Genomic DNA, 16,077 nt, shown 5'->3' on the forward strand with positions numbered 1-16,077 from the left:
ACGCCTAGCTTGTTGGATATAAGCGCAACTATATGCGTCAAATTTTCTCCATCGCGTTCCGATATACCAGTAATCTCGACGTCGTTCAGTAGGAGCTCTTGATCCCTGTCATTGAGGTCTGACCTTAGCTGCGATAACGTTTCATCGATAGACTCGATCGGCTTCTCACTTTTTTCCAGCTTAGTCAGCCGCTCCTCGAAGGAATCCATACGAGTATTAAAATCAACTAACGTTGTTCTTATTATGCCGAGTTCCTGCCTAAACGATGACATTTCTTTTGTACACGCCGACAGCTCAGTGCGGAGCAACTCAATAGCCTTCATCATGGCCTCGACGCTTCCCAAGCTATCGGCATCCACAGAAGCATCCGTGCCTGCTTCACCGGACTTACAGCTCTTGCACATCCATTTTGGTAAAGATGCGTTAGGACTTGTATTTACTAAGCATCCACGATGAAAAACGAGTGAACATTTTCTACACTTAGTGCCATCTATTGCCGAGGTGAACTTTCCGCAGCTGCCGCACTTGCTAGCCATATTTGTTATTCGATAAGACAATAGCTGCGCTAGCTGTAGTTCAGATAAAAACCAACTAGATGGCTCCGTCTAGGCTTTTTATGTTAATAATATTATTTTGCACTATTTTCTTCACTTTTCCCTTTGCACAAAATAGTTTAAAGAAACAACTAATTTATACTCACAATAAACGTAATTAAAGATAGGTATTTAAAACCAAATTATTATCAAGTTCATTAAAGTGTCACTTCACAACACAACAGCTGATTGTCAATGGCAAGTTCGTATTTTATCAAATATTGTGATTTTCACAGCAATAAATTCCTTACAAACACTTGTGCCCGCGTACTGAACTATAAACTTTGTATTTATGTACTAATATTTAGCAAACATCAACGTTTTTTATTTTATTCGCACAATAAACCGAGAACCAGTATAATCCGAACTACCGCCAAAATGCGAAAAAAAAAAAAAATTTTAAATAATGTTTATAATTTTATAAAATTATTGACTGGGTCCTCTCAAATAATTATAATTATTGTTTTAGAAATCATGCAATCACCACTCTAGAGCAAATACTACTCACATTAACCCTTTAACGGTCACCTTGACTTTTTTTTTAATATGCAATTTATTTTAAGTAATATATATTTTTTGGCCCGAATTAAAAAACACTGTCAAAGTAAAATAAATCTAGACTGCATATTTTTCGAGAAAATCCAAAAAAACAAGTGGCCAGTAGACTGGCCACTGACCGATCTGCACCACTCACTATCACGGCAAGTTCACTGGCCAGTAAACTGGACATGCACAAAAAAAGTACATTTAGAAGGAAATAGAATAAAAAAACAATACGTAGCCATCAGCCTTATATTTCAGGACATGAATAATCACATTTCCATAGTTTGAACTATGTTACGATAAAGTTTTCTTCTAAAAATAATCACATTTTAACAAAAAGTTCTTTTAAAAATATTCATCGTTTTAACTTTAGATACATATTATAAACGAAAAATTCTTCTTAAATTTAATAATTTTTTAAATCCTATAATTATAAAATCTTAATCGGTTTGTAAAATTGTCAAATACTCATTATGTTACCTTTAGGAATTACAAATCAAAATTTCTTCTTTCAAAAATATAAAACTAACAGAAAATTCTTCCTCTTAAATTTAATAAACTTTTTAATCCTATTTTTATAAAATCTTAATCAGTCATTAAAAAAATCTACAAATATTCATTGTTTTAGCTTTAGAAATAACAAAACAAAAACTCTTCTAAAAATATAACCTTGCAAAAAATTAGATTTTCTTTTTCATTCCTGAATTATGAAATGGTACAAAGCATTCTACACATAAGGCGACATTGCACTTAACACATTCATAGGTACTTCTCTTTGGCTTAGAAGCAGTACTGCAATATCTGCATCGTCTTAAATTTTTCTTGGTTGACTTTATTGGCCTGTGGTCATTCTCATCATCGTCATTTTGAATAGGTACAGAGGGTTTTTCATCTCCAATAAGTTCATCAGCTAATTTGCTCCTGAATATCAAATGAGTCATGGGTTGTTACGTCCGACCTGGAGTATATTGAAAACGAGTGGAAGCGTGATCTCAGGTACGAACGGGACGAACACTTGTCTGCAGTACGCAGAGCTAACACTTAATGTCTTAAATAAAAATCCTACCTTAGTTTCACTGAATACTGTTCGGTGAAGCCTCGCCAGGTATAACTTAATTAACATCAAACTATAATTGGCCAATCATTACGTCTAATGCTAATCAATTATACTTAACTGAAGTGGCGAGCTGAAGCAGGAACCAGCAACCAAAATGGCCGTTGTTCGGCGTAGTTCACTCACGTTTTTCACAATAATTCAACAAGGAATACAAGGAATACAATTTGCTATTAACAGTTAAATTACTTTAAACAACAAAGGATGGTTCGATCAACAAAAGGCGATAATTTTTCGCGAGAACGAACAAGTACAAACAAAAGCGTAACTTTTATACGGAGACCGGAAAAACGATGCAAATTTTTTTTAAATTCAAAAGGTGACGAATGACAGCTCATAGATAAAACCATTTCGTAAACTATACTAACTGTCATAGATAATATAATAGTTTAGTGTTGCTACATTTGGTTCATAACATCTACCCGCCTCGGCCAGGACTACCTGGCCGCTAATCAATTGGCAGTCGTGACAAGGTTGATACCGCTCTCTTCAGAACAGAACCGTCCACCCGAACCTCAGCAAAACGGGGCACTCCATCTGCTCCAAAGACGAGGTTAAGAATGCGCCCTCTGCGCCAACACAGTGGCGGTGAGTTAGCGTCCTTAACCAGAACGAGGTCACCAACATGCGGTGGATCAGTCTTGTCAGTCCACTTAACGCGCTGCTGGAGAATATGCAAATATTCCAAATTCCAACGTTTCCAAAAGCTCTGAGTGAGTTGTTGGATCAATTCAAACCGCGAGAGACGATTGAGTTTCACATCAACATAGGGGTATTCCGGCAGGGCGTTCAGCGGCCGTCCAATCAAAAAATGGCCCGGTGTGAGGGCTTCCAAATCGTTAGGGTCTGAAGAGATCGGGCACAACGGGCGTGAATTCAACATGGCTTCAATTTTGCAAAACACAGTTGCGAGCTCCTCAAATGTTAATACGGACTCGCCAATTACTCGTCGCAAATGTGTTTTGGCAACCTTTACAACACTTTCAAAAATTCCTCCCCAGTGGGGGCATGACGCGGGACTGAACTTCCAAGTTATTCTGCGACTTGCTAGTCTAGACGCAATCTCAGTCTCATTAGACGCCAAAAATTCATATATCTCTTTTAAATAGTTATTTGTGCCTTTGAAGTTGGTGCCGCAATCCGACCGAATCAAGGACGGTAGTCCTCGTCGTGACACGAATCTATCTAACGTCGCAACAAAGGCCTCTGTCGAGAGGGCTGAGACTAGTTCTAAGTGTACCGCCTTGGTGGACAGGCAAACAAAGACGCACAGGTAGGACTTGACCGTTTTACTGTTCCTGAGGGTCGAGGTCTTAACCGAAAAGGGACCTGCAAAGTCCGTCCCAACTCCAGCAAAGGGCCTTGTCTCTGTGACCCGATCCGACGGCAGGTCACCCATGATAGGCTGCATGGTAGAGGCCTTGAGTCTATAACAAGACATGCAGCGAAAGACCACACTACGGATCGTCCTTCGGGCCGATAAAATCCAAAATTCTCGTTGTAAAATGGCCAATAAGGCATTACAGCCGGCGTGGGAGTTCTTGATGTGACGATCAGTCACCAACAAACTCACTAAGTGGCCACTTTTGGGCAACAGGAGGGGATGACGAGCTCCATACGGGAGGTTTGCGTTCCTTAGACGCCCTCCGACTCGCAAAAGACCCGCACTGTCCAAAAAGGGGTTCAGTTTGCAAATGGCTCCAGACAGCTTACATTTGCCTTTTCTCAAAATATCAATCTCATGTTCAAAGTTCTCTTCTTGCACAGAACGAACCCAATGAAGAAGAGCATCCTGGAGCTCTTGTGGCGATAAGAACGCCTCCAAGCATTTGTTCTGTGGGTGTCTACAATTTCTGGTGAAGCGCTTGATCCAAGCGGTGACCCCCAGTAATTTGTCTAATGAGCTGTAGCGATTCATTAGGAAATCTGGGTCGAACGGATGGTCCCGCCGTTCAATCGCAAGGGTTCGCAACCCAGGCAATGTGACAGTATCCAAGGCCGGTGTTCGCGGCCAATTAGATTCTGACCTGGTCAACCACTCAGGTCCCCACCACAGGGAGTGCTCAACCAAAAAGGGGGCCATACATCCCCGTGATGCGCAATCAGCAGGGTTGACTTCGCCAGGCACATGCCTCCAGATTAACGGGGTTTCCGATTTCTGGATCTGAGAGACCCGATTTGCAACAAACACCTCTAAGGTGTGGACTGACGTCTTCAGCCAACATAGGACAATTTGACTGTCAGTCCATGCATAGACTGTCTCAATGTTAACTGACGGGCACAAGGTGGACATGACGTGATTCAAGAGGCGAGCAAGAAGGGCCGCCCCTGACAACTCTAGCTTGGGAATTGTCAAGGTAGTTCGAAGAGGCGCGACCTTGCTCTTCGCCATGACCAATGACACCTTCACTTGACCATCCATGGTCACGGTGCGCAAATATACGGCTGCTGCGTACCCACGTTCCGAAGCGTCCGAGAACCCATGAAGGGACGCTGTATGCTTCCCTGGTGGAAGCATAGCACGGGGCAACGATATCATATTGATAGCAGGCAGTGAGGAAGCAAACAGGAGCCAGTCCTTCAAAATAGCTTCGCGGAGTGGCTCGTCCCATCCAAGACCTGCAGTCCAAAGTCTCTGCAGGAAGCATTTGGCCCAGAATATGACTGGGCATATCCAACCATTGGGATCAAACGTTCTCGCGACAGTCGACAGAACCAGCCGTTTCGTCCAAGTGCGAGGCGAATCCAAATCGACGTTGAACGTGAAGATGTCCTGGACTGGTCTGTACTGTATTCCAAGGACTGTCATCATGGTAGGATTGTCACGGTTCTCAAATAGGTGAGGATCCTGCTGGTGGTCATCAGGTAGCCCATCCAAGAGCGCAGGTAAGTTGGAGATCCATTTACGCAATTCATATCCTGCGGAGGCTAGGATGCCAATCAATTCGTCACGCAAAAGGAGAGCCTCTCTCTCCGTGGACGCACCAGTGCATATGTCATCAACATATAGGTCCTCCTTCAAAATGGCGGCTGCGCGAGGAAACGACATACGCTCTCGATCTGCGAGCTCCCAAAGCGAACGTATGGCCAAAAAGGGGCTAGACCGCAGCCCGTATGTGTTCGTGTTGAGTTCGTAGACAAGTATGGGATCTTGCGGGTTTTCCCGCCACAATATCAGCTGGTATCGACGATCATCAGGGTGGATTACCGTTTGCCTGAACATCATCTTGATGTCAGCTACGAAAACGAATTGGTGACGCCGAAACCGCGTGATGACGTCACAAAGGTCCTTAAGCAATTTGGGACCAGAATGAAGACACTGGTTCAAGGACACTCCCGATGTGGTCTGCGCAGAACCATCAAATACTGTGCGCAGCTTGCCACTTGACGGCTTTATCACAGCATGATGCGGGAGGAAAAAATGCTCCGTCGAGCGCCAGTCAAGTTTTGACACAGACATGTGTCCCAAATTCTCATACTCCCGCATGAAGTCAATGTACTTCTGTTTAAGTAGCGGGTCCGGTGCGGTGCTCATGCGGTGCTCCATTGCCAATAAACGCTTCTCTGCAGTAGGCCGCGAGTCGCCAAGGGGCGGTCGTACGGCAAAAAATGGCAATCTTGTCATGATCCGGCCAGAACGAAGATAACTGGTGTTGCTCTTGTAGAACCGTTCACACTCCTCGTGTTCCGGATCAGAGCGGGGTGCTTGTGGTGGCTCTTCCACTTCCCAAAATCTCTGCACGGCGTCAGAGAGGGCGGAGCCCACCATCAAAGCCGTTCCAGGTTCAGCAGGAGGGGGAGCCCTCAATACAGGCCCCATCAATGCGAACCCAAATATGGTCCGGAGGGCTACTAAGCCACCTGGCTGCAAAACACGATCCTTACCGAGTAATATTTTGCCCAGTACATCGGCGCCAAGCAACAAATCGACCGTGCCAGGTAGGTCGAATTTAGGGTCAGCCAAGTCCAAATCGGCGGTCAATTTTACCGCATCCGCAGACAACCGAACTTGCGGGTGACTGCCCAAGATGTTCTCCATCACAATGGCCGACGATCTCAGCGTCGGGCGTGGAGAATTTGAGGGCGAGAACTCAAACGAAACGTGGCCCTCAACCGTGGTTACAGGGGCGTTCCCGACACCTCTTATTACATCTGAATACCTTTTAATATTCAGGCCAGTCTGCCCCACCAACCAAGACGAGGCTATGCACCCTTGTGAGCCTGTGTCCAATATTGCTCGGACTACAACCGAGGCGCCCGTCCGTCCCCAGACCCGGACATAGGCCGTGGGCAAGAGGACGGTCTCAAAAGGGGGTGGTGCATAGCGGGGGCAGACGCCAACATCCTAATGTTGGCGTGGCGGCGATCTATCGCCGCTGTCCCGGGACGGCACGTCAAAACGAGGGAGTGGTTTAAACTCGCCCTCCTCTCGATGGCGACTGCCACGAGCCATAGTCGGCGGTTCGTAGCGCCGGGAGTGTCCGTACTGAGGGTTGCGCGGCTCCAAACGGGGACGCTCCGCCAGAGGGGGGGACGGCAATCGTACCGGACGTGCGTCACGGTAATCGTGGTAAATGACTGGAGGTGACCGTGATAGGTCACGAGGGTGCGGTGAGGGCGAACGGGGCACAAAGGTGCGGGATTGAACCCGAGGCCCCCTTCCATACCCGCCCGTGGGGCTGCGCGCCGAATCATGTCGGCGATCCACAGCAGCACAATCTGCGTGGCGGGGGGGAGGTGAGCCGGACTCCAAATAGCGGGACTGAGCCCGGTGTCCGCTCTCATACCCGCCCGAAGGCGACCCCGGGTGGTCGCGGCGGCCATTTGCGTTGGCGCACAGCACCTTTAAATGTTGCCCTCCACAAACAGGACACGGGTGCATGTCGGGGCAAGCGCGCTGAAAGTGGTCCCCCAGGCAGGAGAAACACCAGCCTCGGGCCTTAGCAATCCGCCTACGAGAGGCCACATGCAACGCTACAAAGTCCGGGCACTGCATCGTTCGGTGCCCCCGGGACTTACAGAACCGGCAGACCGGTCGCGCAGCCTGCGCGACTGCAAAGCGGGGGGACGCCCTTCCCTTTGGCGCCATTTGAGCAGTGCGCCGTTTGTTGGTGGGTCCGGAGCTTGATAGTCCCACCGGCGCATCCATAACGTCGCCCATGCGACACTCATTCTCCAGGAATGCCAACAATTGCTCATAACTAGGGAGAGGAGATGCCTCATCCCTAGTGTGCGCCTGTTCAAAACGTGCTCTCAGGGACACCGGCAACCGCTTGAGCATAATACGCACCAACCAGTATGACGACTGGTCAACCGGCAGGCCCAAGCGGCTAAGAGCATTGGTAGCTGCAACGAGGGGGTTAAGCATCTTGGTCCTCAACTGGGCGGTATTACTCACGACAGGAATGTCCATTATCTGGTCGATATGAGCATCGGCCAGACAGCGCTGGTTTTGGTAGCGCTTGGTGAGTAATGACCGCGCGACCGCATAGCTCCCTTCACAAATCGGGAGGTGCTGCACCAATTCTCTTGCCTCTCCATCCAGCACTGAGAGCAGGTAGGCCAGCTTTTGGGACAGGCTCAAATCCTCCCTAGAGTCCACAAGGCTTTCGAACAGGCCGATGAAACCCATCCACGCGTCGAGTCGACCATCGAAATGGGGGAGATCCAGGTTAGGCAGTCGGGTCAAAAGGCCCACGGGAGTCTTCAAAGAGGCCCTTGTAGGCGGTACTCCGGCGCGCGAGGCTAAGATCTCCCGGGCGCGTTGGGAGATTTCATCGGCGAGGCCCAAAATTTGGACGTAGTCCTCGTGGACTTGCTCCCGTCGCTCCTTCGGAAGCGACTCCATTGGCACATCGTCAAGGTGCAGAAGGAGGCGCTGGTACAGAGTCTCGACCTGTTCAAGTCGAGCCGGGCATTTCTCGTACCTGTCTATTAAGGCCTCCGTGCGGTCTTCCCTATTCACCAAGGCGACCGCTGAACTGAACCATCTCAGTTGAGCTGTGATTCCTGAACAAGATTCACGGACCATGGTGACCGCGGTCGAAGTCATCTTCAAAGGCACAGATATAACAACAGTAACAACAAACAATAATCAAATTAATTCCAATGAAACAACTGCTATCACTGAATTGAAATCAAGTATCAAATCTTAAATAACTTCAGTAATAATACAAGAAAAAATTAAAAATAAGTTTTTTAATCTAATATTTCAACAAACTAGATTCAAAGCAATAACACAATTTACTCAACAAATTAATGAATTTACTGATAAATACCCATTTAAACAGCTATTTCTAATCTTATACTAACAAACAAGAGTATTTATAAGAAATTAACCTTCAATAAAGCATAAGACAACAGCTGTTATTAACTCAAATCCAAATATTAGACCTTAAGTATCTAAATATAATATTTTAATAAAGAAAGAATTAAACAAATTGTGACCTAACTTATTCATACAATATAATAAACTGAGCAACAATAAGTTAACCACGCTCTGCTACCAAGACTTGTTACGTCCGACCTGGAGTATATTGAAAACGAGTGGAAGCGTGATCTCAGGTACGAACGGGACGAACACTTGTCTGCAGTACGCAGAGCTAACACTTAATGTCTTAAATAAAAATCCTACCTTAGTTTCACTGAATACTGTTCGGTGAAGCCTCGCCAGGTATAACTTAATTAACATCAAACTATAATTGGCCAATCATTACGTCTAATGCTAATCAATTATACTTAACTGAAGTGGCGGGCTGAAGCAGGAACCAGCAACCAAAATGGCCGTTGTTCGGCGTAGTTCACTCACGTTTTTCACAATAATTCAACAAGGAATACAAGGAATACAATTTGCTATTAACAGTTAAATTACTTTAAACAACAAAGGATGGTTCGATCAACAAAAGGCGATAATTTTTCGCGAGAACGAACAAGTACAAACAAAAGCGTAACTTTTATACGGAGACCGGAAAAACGATGCAAATTTTTTTTAAATTCAAAAGGTGACGAATGACAGCTCATAGATAAAACCATTTCGTAAACTATACTAACTGTCATAGATAATATAATAGTTTAGTGTTGCTACATTTGGTTCATAACATGGGTTTTGTACCCCCAGGGTAAGCCTTCGTCCAGGTATCCTTGTAAACAATGTAGGAGTTGACAATCGCAGATTCAATTAAATAAAACCAAATTTTCATCCACCAACGTCGTGATTTCCACGATATATTATAGGATGCCATGTGTTGATCAAATTTATCAACCCCTCCCATGTATTTATTATAATCGATAATAGGACTAGGACAGGCGACTTGTTCCTTATTACCCTGACTATTAGTACGGCGCACATATCCTTTTTTGCTTGGGTTATGCATATTTGAAGCAACACAAACTGCTTTTTTCCCTCGGTCTCTCCATTTACTAACAGAAATGTTGGATTTCGTCATTGCGCAAGCACTATCACCCAAAGCCATGGTCCGGTCAAGGGGAAGTTTATTAGACGGGAAGAATTTTCTTGTAGGCATAATAGTACCAACAGCGAAATTTTTTTTTCGCAACAGCTTGACTAATAAAGGCAGAGAAGTAAAAAATCTATCAAAAAATATGCAATAACCCAGATGCTCAAACATTCCAGCTAATTTCATAACAACTGTTTCGCCCAGACTCATTTCCCTCTCAACTTGTAACTTTCCTTCGTAAACATCAAAGTTAATCATGTAACCCGTTACAGCGCAGCATATTACCCACACTTTGAAGCCACGCTTTATTGGCTTCAGTGGCATATATTGTTTTAATGTTGATCTACCTTTGAATGCTATCATACTTTCGTCTATTGAGAGTTGCTGATGCGGACTAAAAACAGAAGAAAAAATCTGTGAAAAATGGGTGAGCAGAGGTCTTATTTTGAATAGGCGATCGTAACCTGCGTTGCCCCTGGGGATCATTTTTTCATTATCGTTCACATGCAAAAATCTCATTATTTTTAAAAATCGGCGCATGCTCATGACACTGCTAATTCTTGGCACATGAAAATTTGTATCTTGCGACCAATAAAGCCTTAGGGAGGGTAAACTGTGGAACCCCATAATTATCAAAATCCCTATGAACTTCTTCAGCTCCTCTTCCGTTAGGTTCAGAGTCTGATGGCACTGTGTGGCATATCTGTTACTTTCAGTAATCATGAGATTGAAAAAAAAAGGTGTCAAGAAAAGGGTAAGTATTTGTAGTGGTGACTGTAAATTGACTTCTGTATTTATTCCAACATAATTTTTGAAAGTACTATTTTTGAAAATAGGTGGCTCACGAAAATGTTTATTGCTCCACTTATTTAGATCATCGTTTACCTCAATAGTACTTGGGGCTACTTGAGGATGGGGTGGTAGGGGCGAAGACGGGGGTGGGGGCGACGGCGACGGAGGTGGTGGCGGTGACGACGGGGGTGGTGGCGGCGGCAACGGGGGTGATAGTGGCGACTGCGGCAGCGACGATGAGGATGTTAAATTTAGTGAAGGTGATGATGTAGAGGGAGGAGGTTCTGACAAACGTGATGGTCCTGGCAGTTGGTCTCGGTTTCTCCTACGGGTACTACAGCTACTGGCATTATTGGTGATGATACTGTCGTTGAAACAGTCTTCACCATCAGAATCACCACCAACGTCAGAATGGACGGCCTGGTCATCTGTGATGCCCATAAAATCATTCCACTGGTCTTCATCAAGTGCTTCCAACTCCGAGTAAGTGTAGCTTTTTCTAAAGCAAAGAAAATTTCGTTTGTTAATATAAAATTAAAAGATTTTTATTAACGTTTCAACACTGGCACGAAAATGCACGAAAAAAGTACTAAAACTGGCGGGATTTTGGGTTATAACTACCGAACCAGAATGGTTGTGATTAATCTATTAATTAATATAAAAAAAAAGCTTATTATTATATTGCAAATAATATTATTTCAAGTGATCACACCAAAACAAAAACTTTATGCAGTAGTTCAAAGTTACATATGTAATTTTTAGGTTATGTTTTTCTCAAAGACCGACTGGCATTCAATCGTTCATAAATCACATTTTTATTATAAAACTATATCATTATTGGGAATAACATTAAAGCTTAAACTATAATCAATAAGTTTTACTCACCTGTTAAAGCCAGACATATTTATTTTCACTTTAGCACATCAAAAAACATCCTGCACTCGCGCGGTGACAGTAAAAACTACGCTGCGGGCGCACAGTGGTCAGTATACTGGCCACCGTGAAAAATGGCGCGAAATTTCTTGAGCGCGCAACTAAAACGAACGCTGGCTAGCTTACAGGCCAGCGTGCTTCAACACAAGTCGGAAAAGTGCATAAGGTTGAACTTCGGAACAAAACTGTATTTAATTTCGACCTTAACGTAACAGTCCAGTTTACTGGCCACTTTGTATGAGCCGTCCTATAAGGGGATTCTATGCTACCGGCACCATGCAACAGTGCTCTGGTGATTTCTTCGGAATTTCAAAATCAGCAGCATGTAAAATAATTCACCTGGTTTCAAGAGAGATTAGCACCAAATTAAATTATGTAATTTCGTTGCCACGTACAACAGAAGAAATAAGGGAAGTTGTAAGAAAGTTCTACTCTATAGCAAAATTCCCGAGTGTTGTTGGAGCAATTGATTGCACACATATACGCATACTAAGTCCAGGTGAATATTATTATTTACATTTGAATAGTTAATATTTAATGTATAAACTTCTAAAAGTTGGTACCTACATATTATAAGCTTTATTTCAGGCGGTGAAAATGCTGAGTTGTACAGAAATAGAAAGGATACATTTTCTATAAACACCCAAGTTGTTACTGACGTTGATCTCAAGATAAGGGATATTGTAGCACGATGGCCAGGCTCCGTACATGACAGCACCATTTTTAATAATAGCCGGGTTAAGCATTTGTTGAGCTCTCAACAACTAGGTCGGTGTTGTCTTTTAGGAGATTGAGGCTATGCCCTTAGACCATATTTGCTGACACCATTAGCAGATCCTCGAACAGATGCTGAAAAACTTTATAATGAGAGTCAGATAAGAACTAGGAATGTTGTGGAGCGAACCTTTGGTGTTTGGAAGAGGCGATTTCCCTGTATTGGATCTCAACTTAGAGTAAAATTAAAAAACATACAGGCTATAATTGTAAGCACAGCAATATTACACAATATATGTATTATGAATAGAGAAGATTTGCCAAGCGGTGAAGATTCCCTACATGAAGTTGAAAGCGATAGTAATATAATACTTCCAGTTTCTGAAACTGAGCAGCAGTATAGAGGAGATCTAATCACTACTTACTTCAATTCATTATTAAACTCTGATGAAATCAATAATAGTATCAATTAATATGGAATATTTTACAATAATGTATAGCTGTGAAAAGAAATTAAAGATTATTATTATGATTGAAATGCTTTATTTATTTAAATACATTATTTAACTCTAACTTTGCTTTTTCTGCTTCATATTTACATTTCTCTAAAACTAATTCATGCATTTTTTTTCTGAATGAAAGTTCGAGCTCATGTAGTTCTTGTTTATGTTTCATGTTAAGCTCGTGTTCTTCTTTGGCATATCGGGCTAAATCCAGTTCCCTACCCTGCTTTTTATTTAATAAATCAATTTTTTTTTCTGTGTGTATTATTATTCGCTTTCTGGTCTCCAAAGGAGTAAAAGCAGTCTTTTTATTCTTTTGAATGAATGCTGAAACATCAAATGAAAGTAATTACTTTATGATGCATTACAATAACAACAACCTCATAAATATGATTGTCTACTTACACAACTCTTTTGACACAGGTTTTCGCAGCATAGCTTTTGGAGTGGATGTGTCAAATCCACTAGAACTTCGTAATTCTGAAACACATTATTAATTATTAAATTATATACTTGATCAGAAAATCATTAAGTTTAAAAGAAAATTTTTTTGCTTACCAATATAGTTAGGAATATTTTCCTTCATCACCTGCTCGGACTCTGGGCATACGTTATCAACATCTGATGCAACTGTAACAAAATGGTGAAAACTAAGGAAATCGTAATTTTAATTAAGTAAATATAAATGTAACTATTAATTACTTACAGTCTTCTACATATTTGTCTTGTGATAAATCCAAATGTATGTTTGCGGTTGTTTCCAATTCCACTTTGTCAATTGGTACGTTTTCAGGATTATCTATAACAATACATAATTACAGATAAATAAGAATGTTTGATGAAATTTTGGTAGCAACTCACAGTAGGTTTCTTTAGGTTGCAGTGACTTTAGCTCTATCAGAGCTGCAAAGCCCCAGCAACTCAGATAAATGTAGGATTATGTCAATCAGAATATGCATAATACTTACTTATCATAGCATCACTATCATATACCGCTGGAAGACCACTGATAGACTCCTCCATAATGGTATTTAACCACTCTGTGGTTTCAGATGGCTTTGGAGGAGGTCCTCCACCTCCAGTTTGCCGTCTCCCATATTTTTTTGCAGCCATTTCCTAAACATATATAATTTAGTTATTATCTGCACTGCATGAAGCAAAATTAAATATCACATGTCAAAACACTAACCTTCCTTGCAGTTTTTTTCATATTGTTATATTTTTGCTGCAACTGCTTTACACTGCGAAACTTCGTCGCATCTGAATTAAATTTATCAGCAAGCAATCTCCAAGCAGCTTCTTTTTGTTGGTTACTCGTATGGTCCGTTTTTTTGCTTGTTATTATTGGGTAATCTTTGAGCAACGTCATCAATTTTATGTTTTCTTCTTTTGAAAAATTAGAGCTGCGGTCCCTTAATCGAATAAAAAACAACATTTATTAGCCTTACATTTACATAAATATGTGAAATTCATAAAAGTTACTTGACAACCTTTCAGGTACTTACTTGTTTGATTGTTGGCTGTTTTGTGACATTTTGCCGAAGATTTTAATTTCACCACAGTTACAATTGAACATGTAATTATTTGCAGACCAAGCTTAGCGTGTTATTAAATTTATTTTGTATCTGAAGCTTTGACATGACACTAATTGTCAAAAAGCGCGTTTCGTTTTATCAAATTTAGTCAGTGCTGCCACACAGAAAAAAATTACCCACGAAATAATTCCGAAATATTTATTAAAAGAAATGTCTTAATACTGGCAATAAAATAACAAATGGTTAAAATTGACTATAGTTAAAAAGGACATGGAAAAACGTAAAAGCTACTTAACCACTCGTTAGAAGGTTAACAATAGTTAATTTAACTAAAAGGTAACCATAACTCGACTACGGATCAAAAAACCGGCCCTAAGTTGGCTTTCGTCTTGGCGTTATCTGCAGCTGATGGGGGCTGACCCTGCTCTGGTTTGATGCACCCAACCATTCTCTCTAATAATAGAAAGTTTTCTGCCGCAAAACACCACTTACTAAAGTTCTCGCGCCCTTTTAGCTTGGGTACGATTGGTGATAGCCACACGCGCACAATTAAACTTTTTAGCTTACTGTTACCAAAACGAAATGTTGTTCACCACATGGTACTAACGCTAAAAAAAACTCACTAACTAGCCTATTTATGAAGTCTGGGACCATAACCTAAAATAAAACAACGAGTTATAGCTGCGACTAACGAATGAACGAATTTTATTGAAACAAAGTTGACACTACAGATTAGTTATTATAACTATAACTGCGTGGAGCTAGTAGTATCTACATTTTGATATTTACAACATCGAGTTATTATATGCCATGATAGCGTATGTCATTACAGAAGCTGCATCGAGATGACTTTTTTCATATTTCGCTAAACGATAAATTTCGATAATAGTAGAGTGAAATCTTTCAACAATAGCCATAGAGTTTGGGTTGTTTGGAGTACTAAAGGGATGATCGATATTAGAAAAACATCGATGTTGACATCGATGCCATAATCGAAAGCCCAACATCGATGTTCGATATTTATCCAAAACGAAACATCGATGTTGGATAACATCGATGATTTTTACATTAATAATTTACAAACAAATAAAATGCAGTGAAATCGTTCGAAATAGAGATGATCAATATTAGAAAAACATTGAGAGTAAAGAATCGATGTACGATAAACATCAATTGAAAAATATCGATATGTCTAAAAACATCGATGCTTTCGGCAGGAAATAAAACCATATCTATTTTTTACAAACAATATTTATATATTATATTATCCAATATTTTTTGGCTACACTTTGTAAAAAGATTAGCTTTGTCAGAATTTTGTCCTTCAGTCTGTTACGTTGCTGGTACAGGAGTTGGTCAGCTTTAGAAAAAAGCCTCTTTGAAGCTGTGGAAGTCGCTGTGCAACACAAATATTTTACAACAATTTTCTTCAAGGTAGATTCTAGTCCTTTCCATAAAAGTAATGGGTCTTGTTTTAAATCAGCTACTTACGCCACAACAGCGCGACGCCCCCGTAGGGACGGCCGCGCAACATGCCTGCACTCGTATCTACTGCTGACGTCCCCGTGGCTACAAAATCGTCATTCACAGTACTTAGGTAGGCCAAATCATGCGGTAGCAACCAAGTTTCCTGCAGGGCAACTACGTCCGACGCCGCACAGAGACTTCTCACACTATCTATTGATCGTTTTAGTGACTTACAGTTAAAGCTAGTTAGCTTTAATTTATACTTATCATCTCTAGTTGCCTTCTGATCCATTATTTATATTGTTTTTCTTCGTATCCCGTTCTGTCGTTGCCTTCCTTCCCTTCCCAAATATTATATATCTTCTAAAGTATATATTTCCCGGCCACAATTCATTATTTGTAAATAATGACAATTTAGGTTGCCTT

The 16,077-nt window shown here is 41.8% G+C and overlaps 2 protein-coding genes across 2 annotated transcripts; both read right to left on the reverse strand.

The window, feature by feature from the left end:
- Positions 1-1,816: 1,816 nt before the first annotated feature.
- On the reverse strand, positions 1,817-6,289 carry LOC123665870. Its single transcript, XM_045600103.1, has 3 exons — positions 3,964-6,289; positions 2,988-3,096; positions 1,817-2,057 (listed from the first exon to the last, which is right to left on the reverse strand). Exons 1-3 carry the CDS (start codon positions 6,287-6,289, stop codon positions 1,817-1,819), a joined length of 2,676 nt encoding a protein of 891 aa, XP_045456059.1.
- Positions 6,290-12,672: 6,383 nt separating this feature from the next.
- On the reverse strand, positions 12,673-13,712 carry LOC123666205. Its single transcript, XM_045600400.1, has 5 exons — positions 13,618-13,712; positions 13,356-13,448; positions 13,208-13,279; positions 13,055-13,129; positions 12,673-12,976 (listed from the first exon to the last, which is right to left on the reverse strand). Exons 1-5 carry the CDS (start codon positions 13,670-13,672, stop codon positions 12,693-12,695), a joined length of 579 nt encoding a protein of 192 aa, XP_045456356.1. The 5' UTR covers positions 13,673-13,712; the 3' UTR covers positions 12,673-12,692.
- Between the last annotated feature and the right edge of the window lie 2,365 nt (positions 13,713-16,077).

Source organism: Melitaea cinxia, chromosome 25, assembly GCF_905220565.1.
Source record: "Melitaea cinxia chromosome 25, ilMelCinx1.1, whole genome shotgun sequence".
NCBI classification, from domain to species: Eukaryota; Metazoa; Arthropoda; class Insecta; order Lepidoptera; family Nymphalidae; genus Melitaea; species Melitaea cinxia.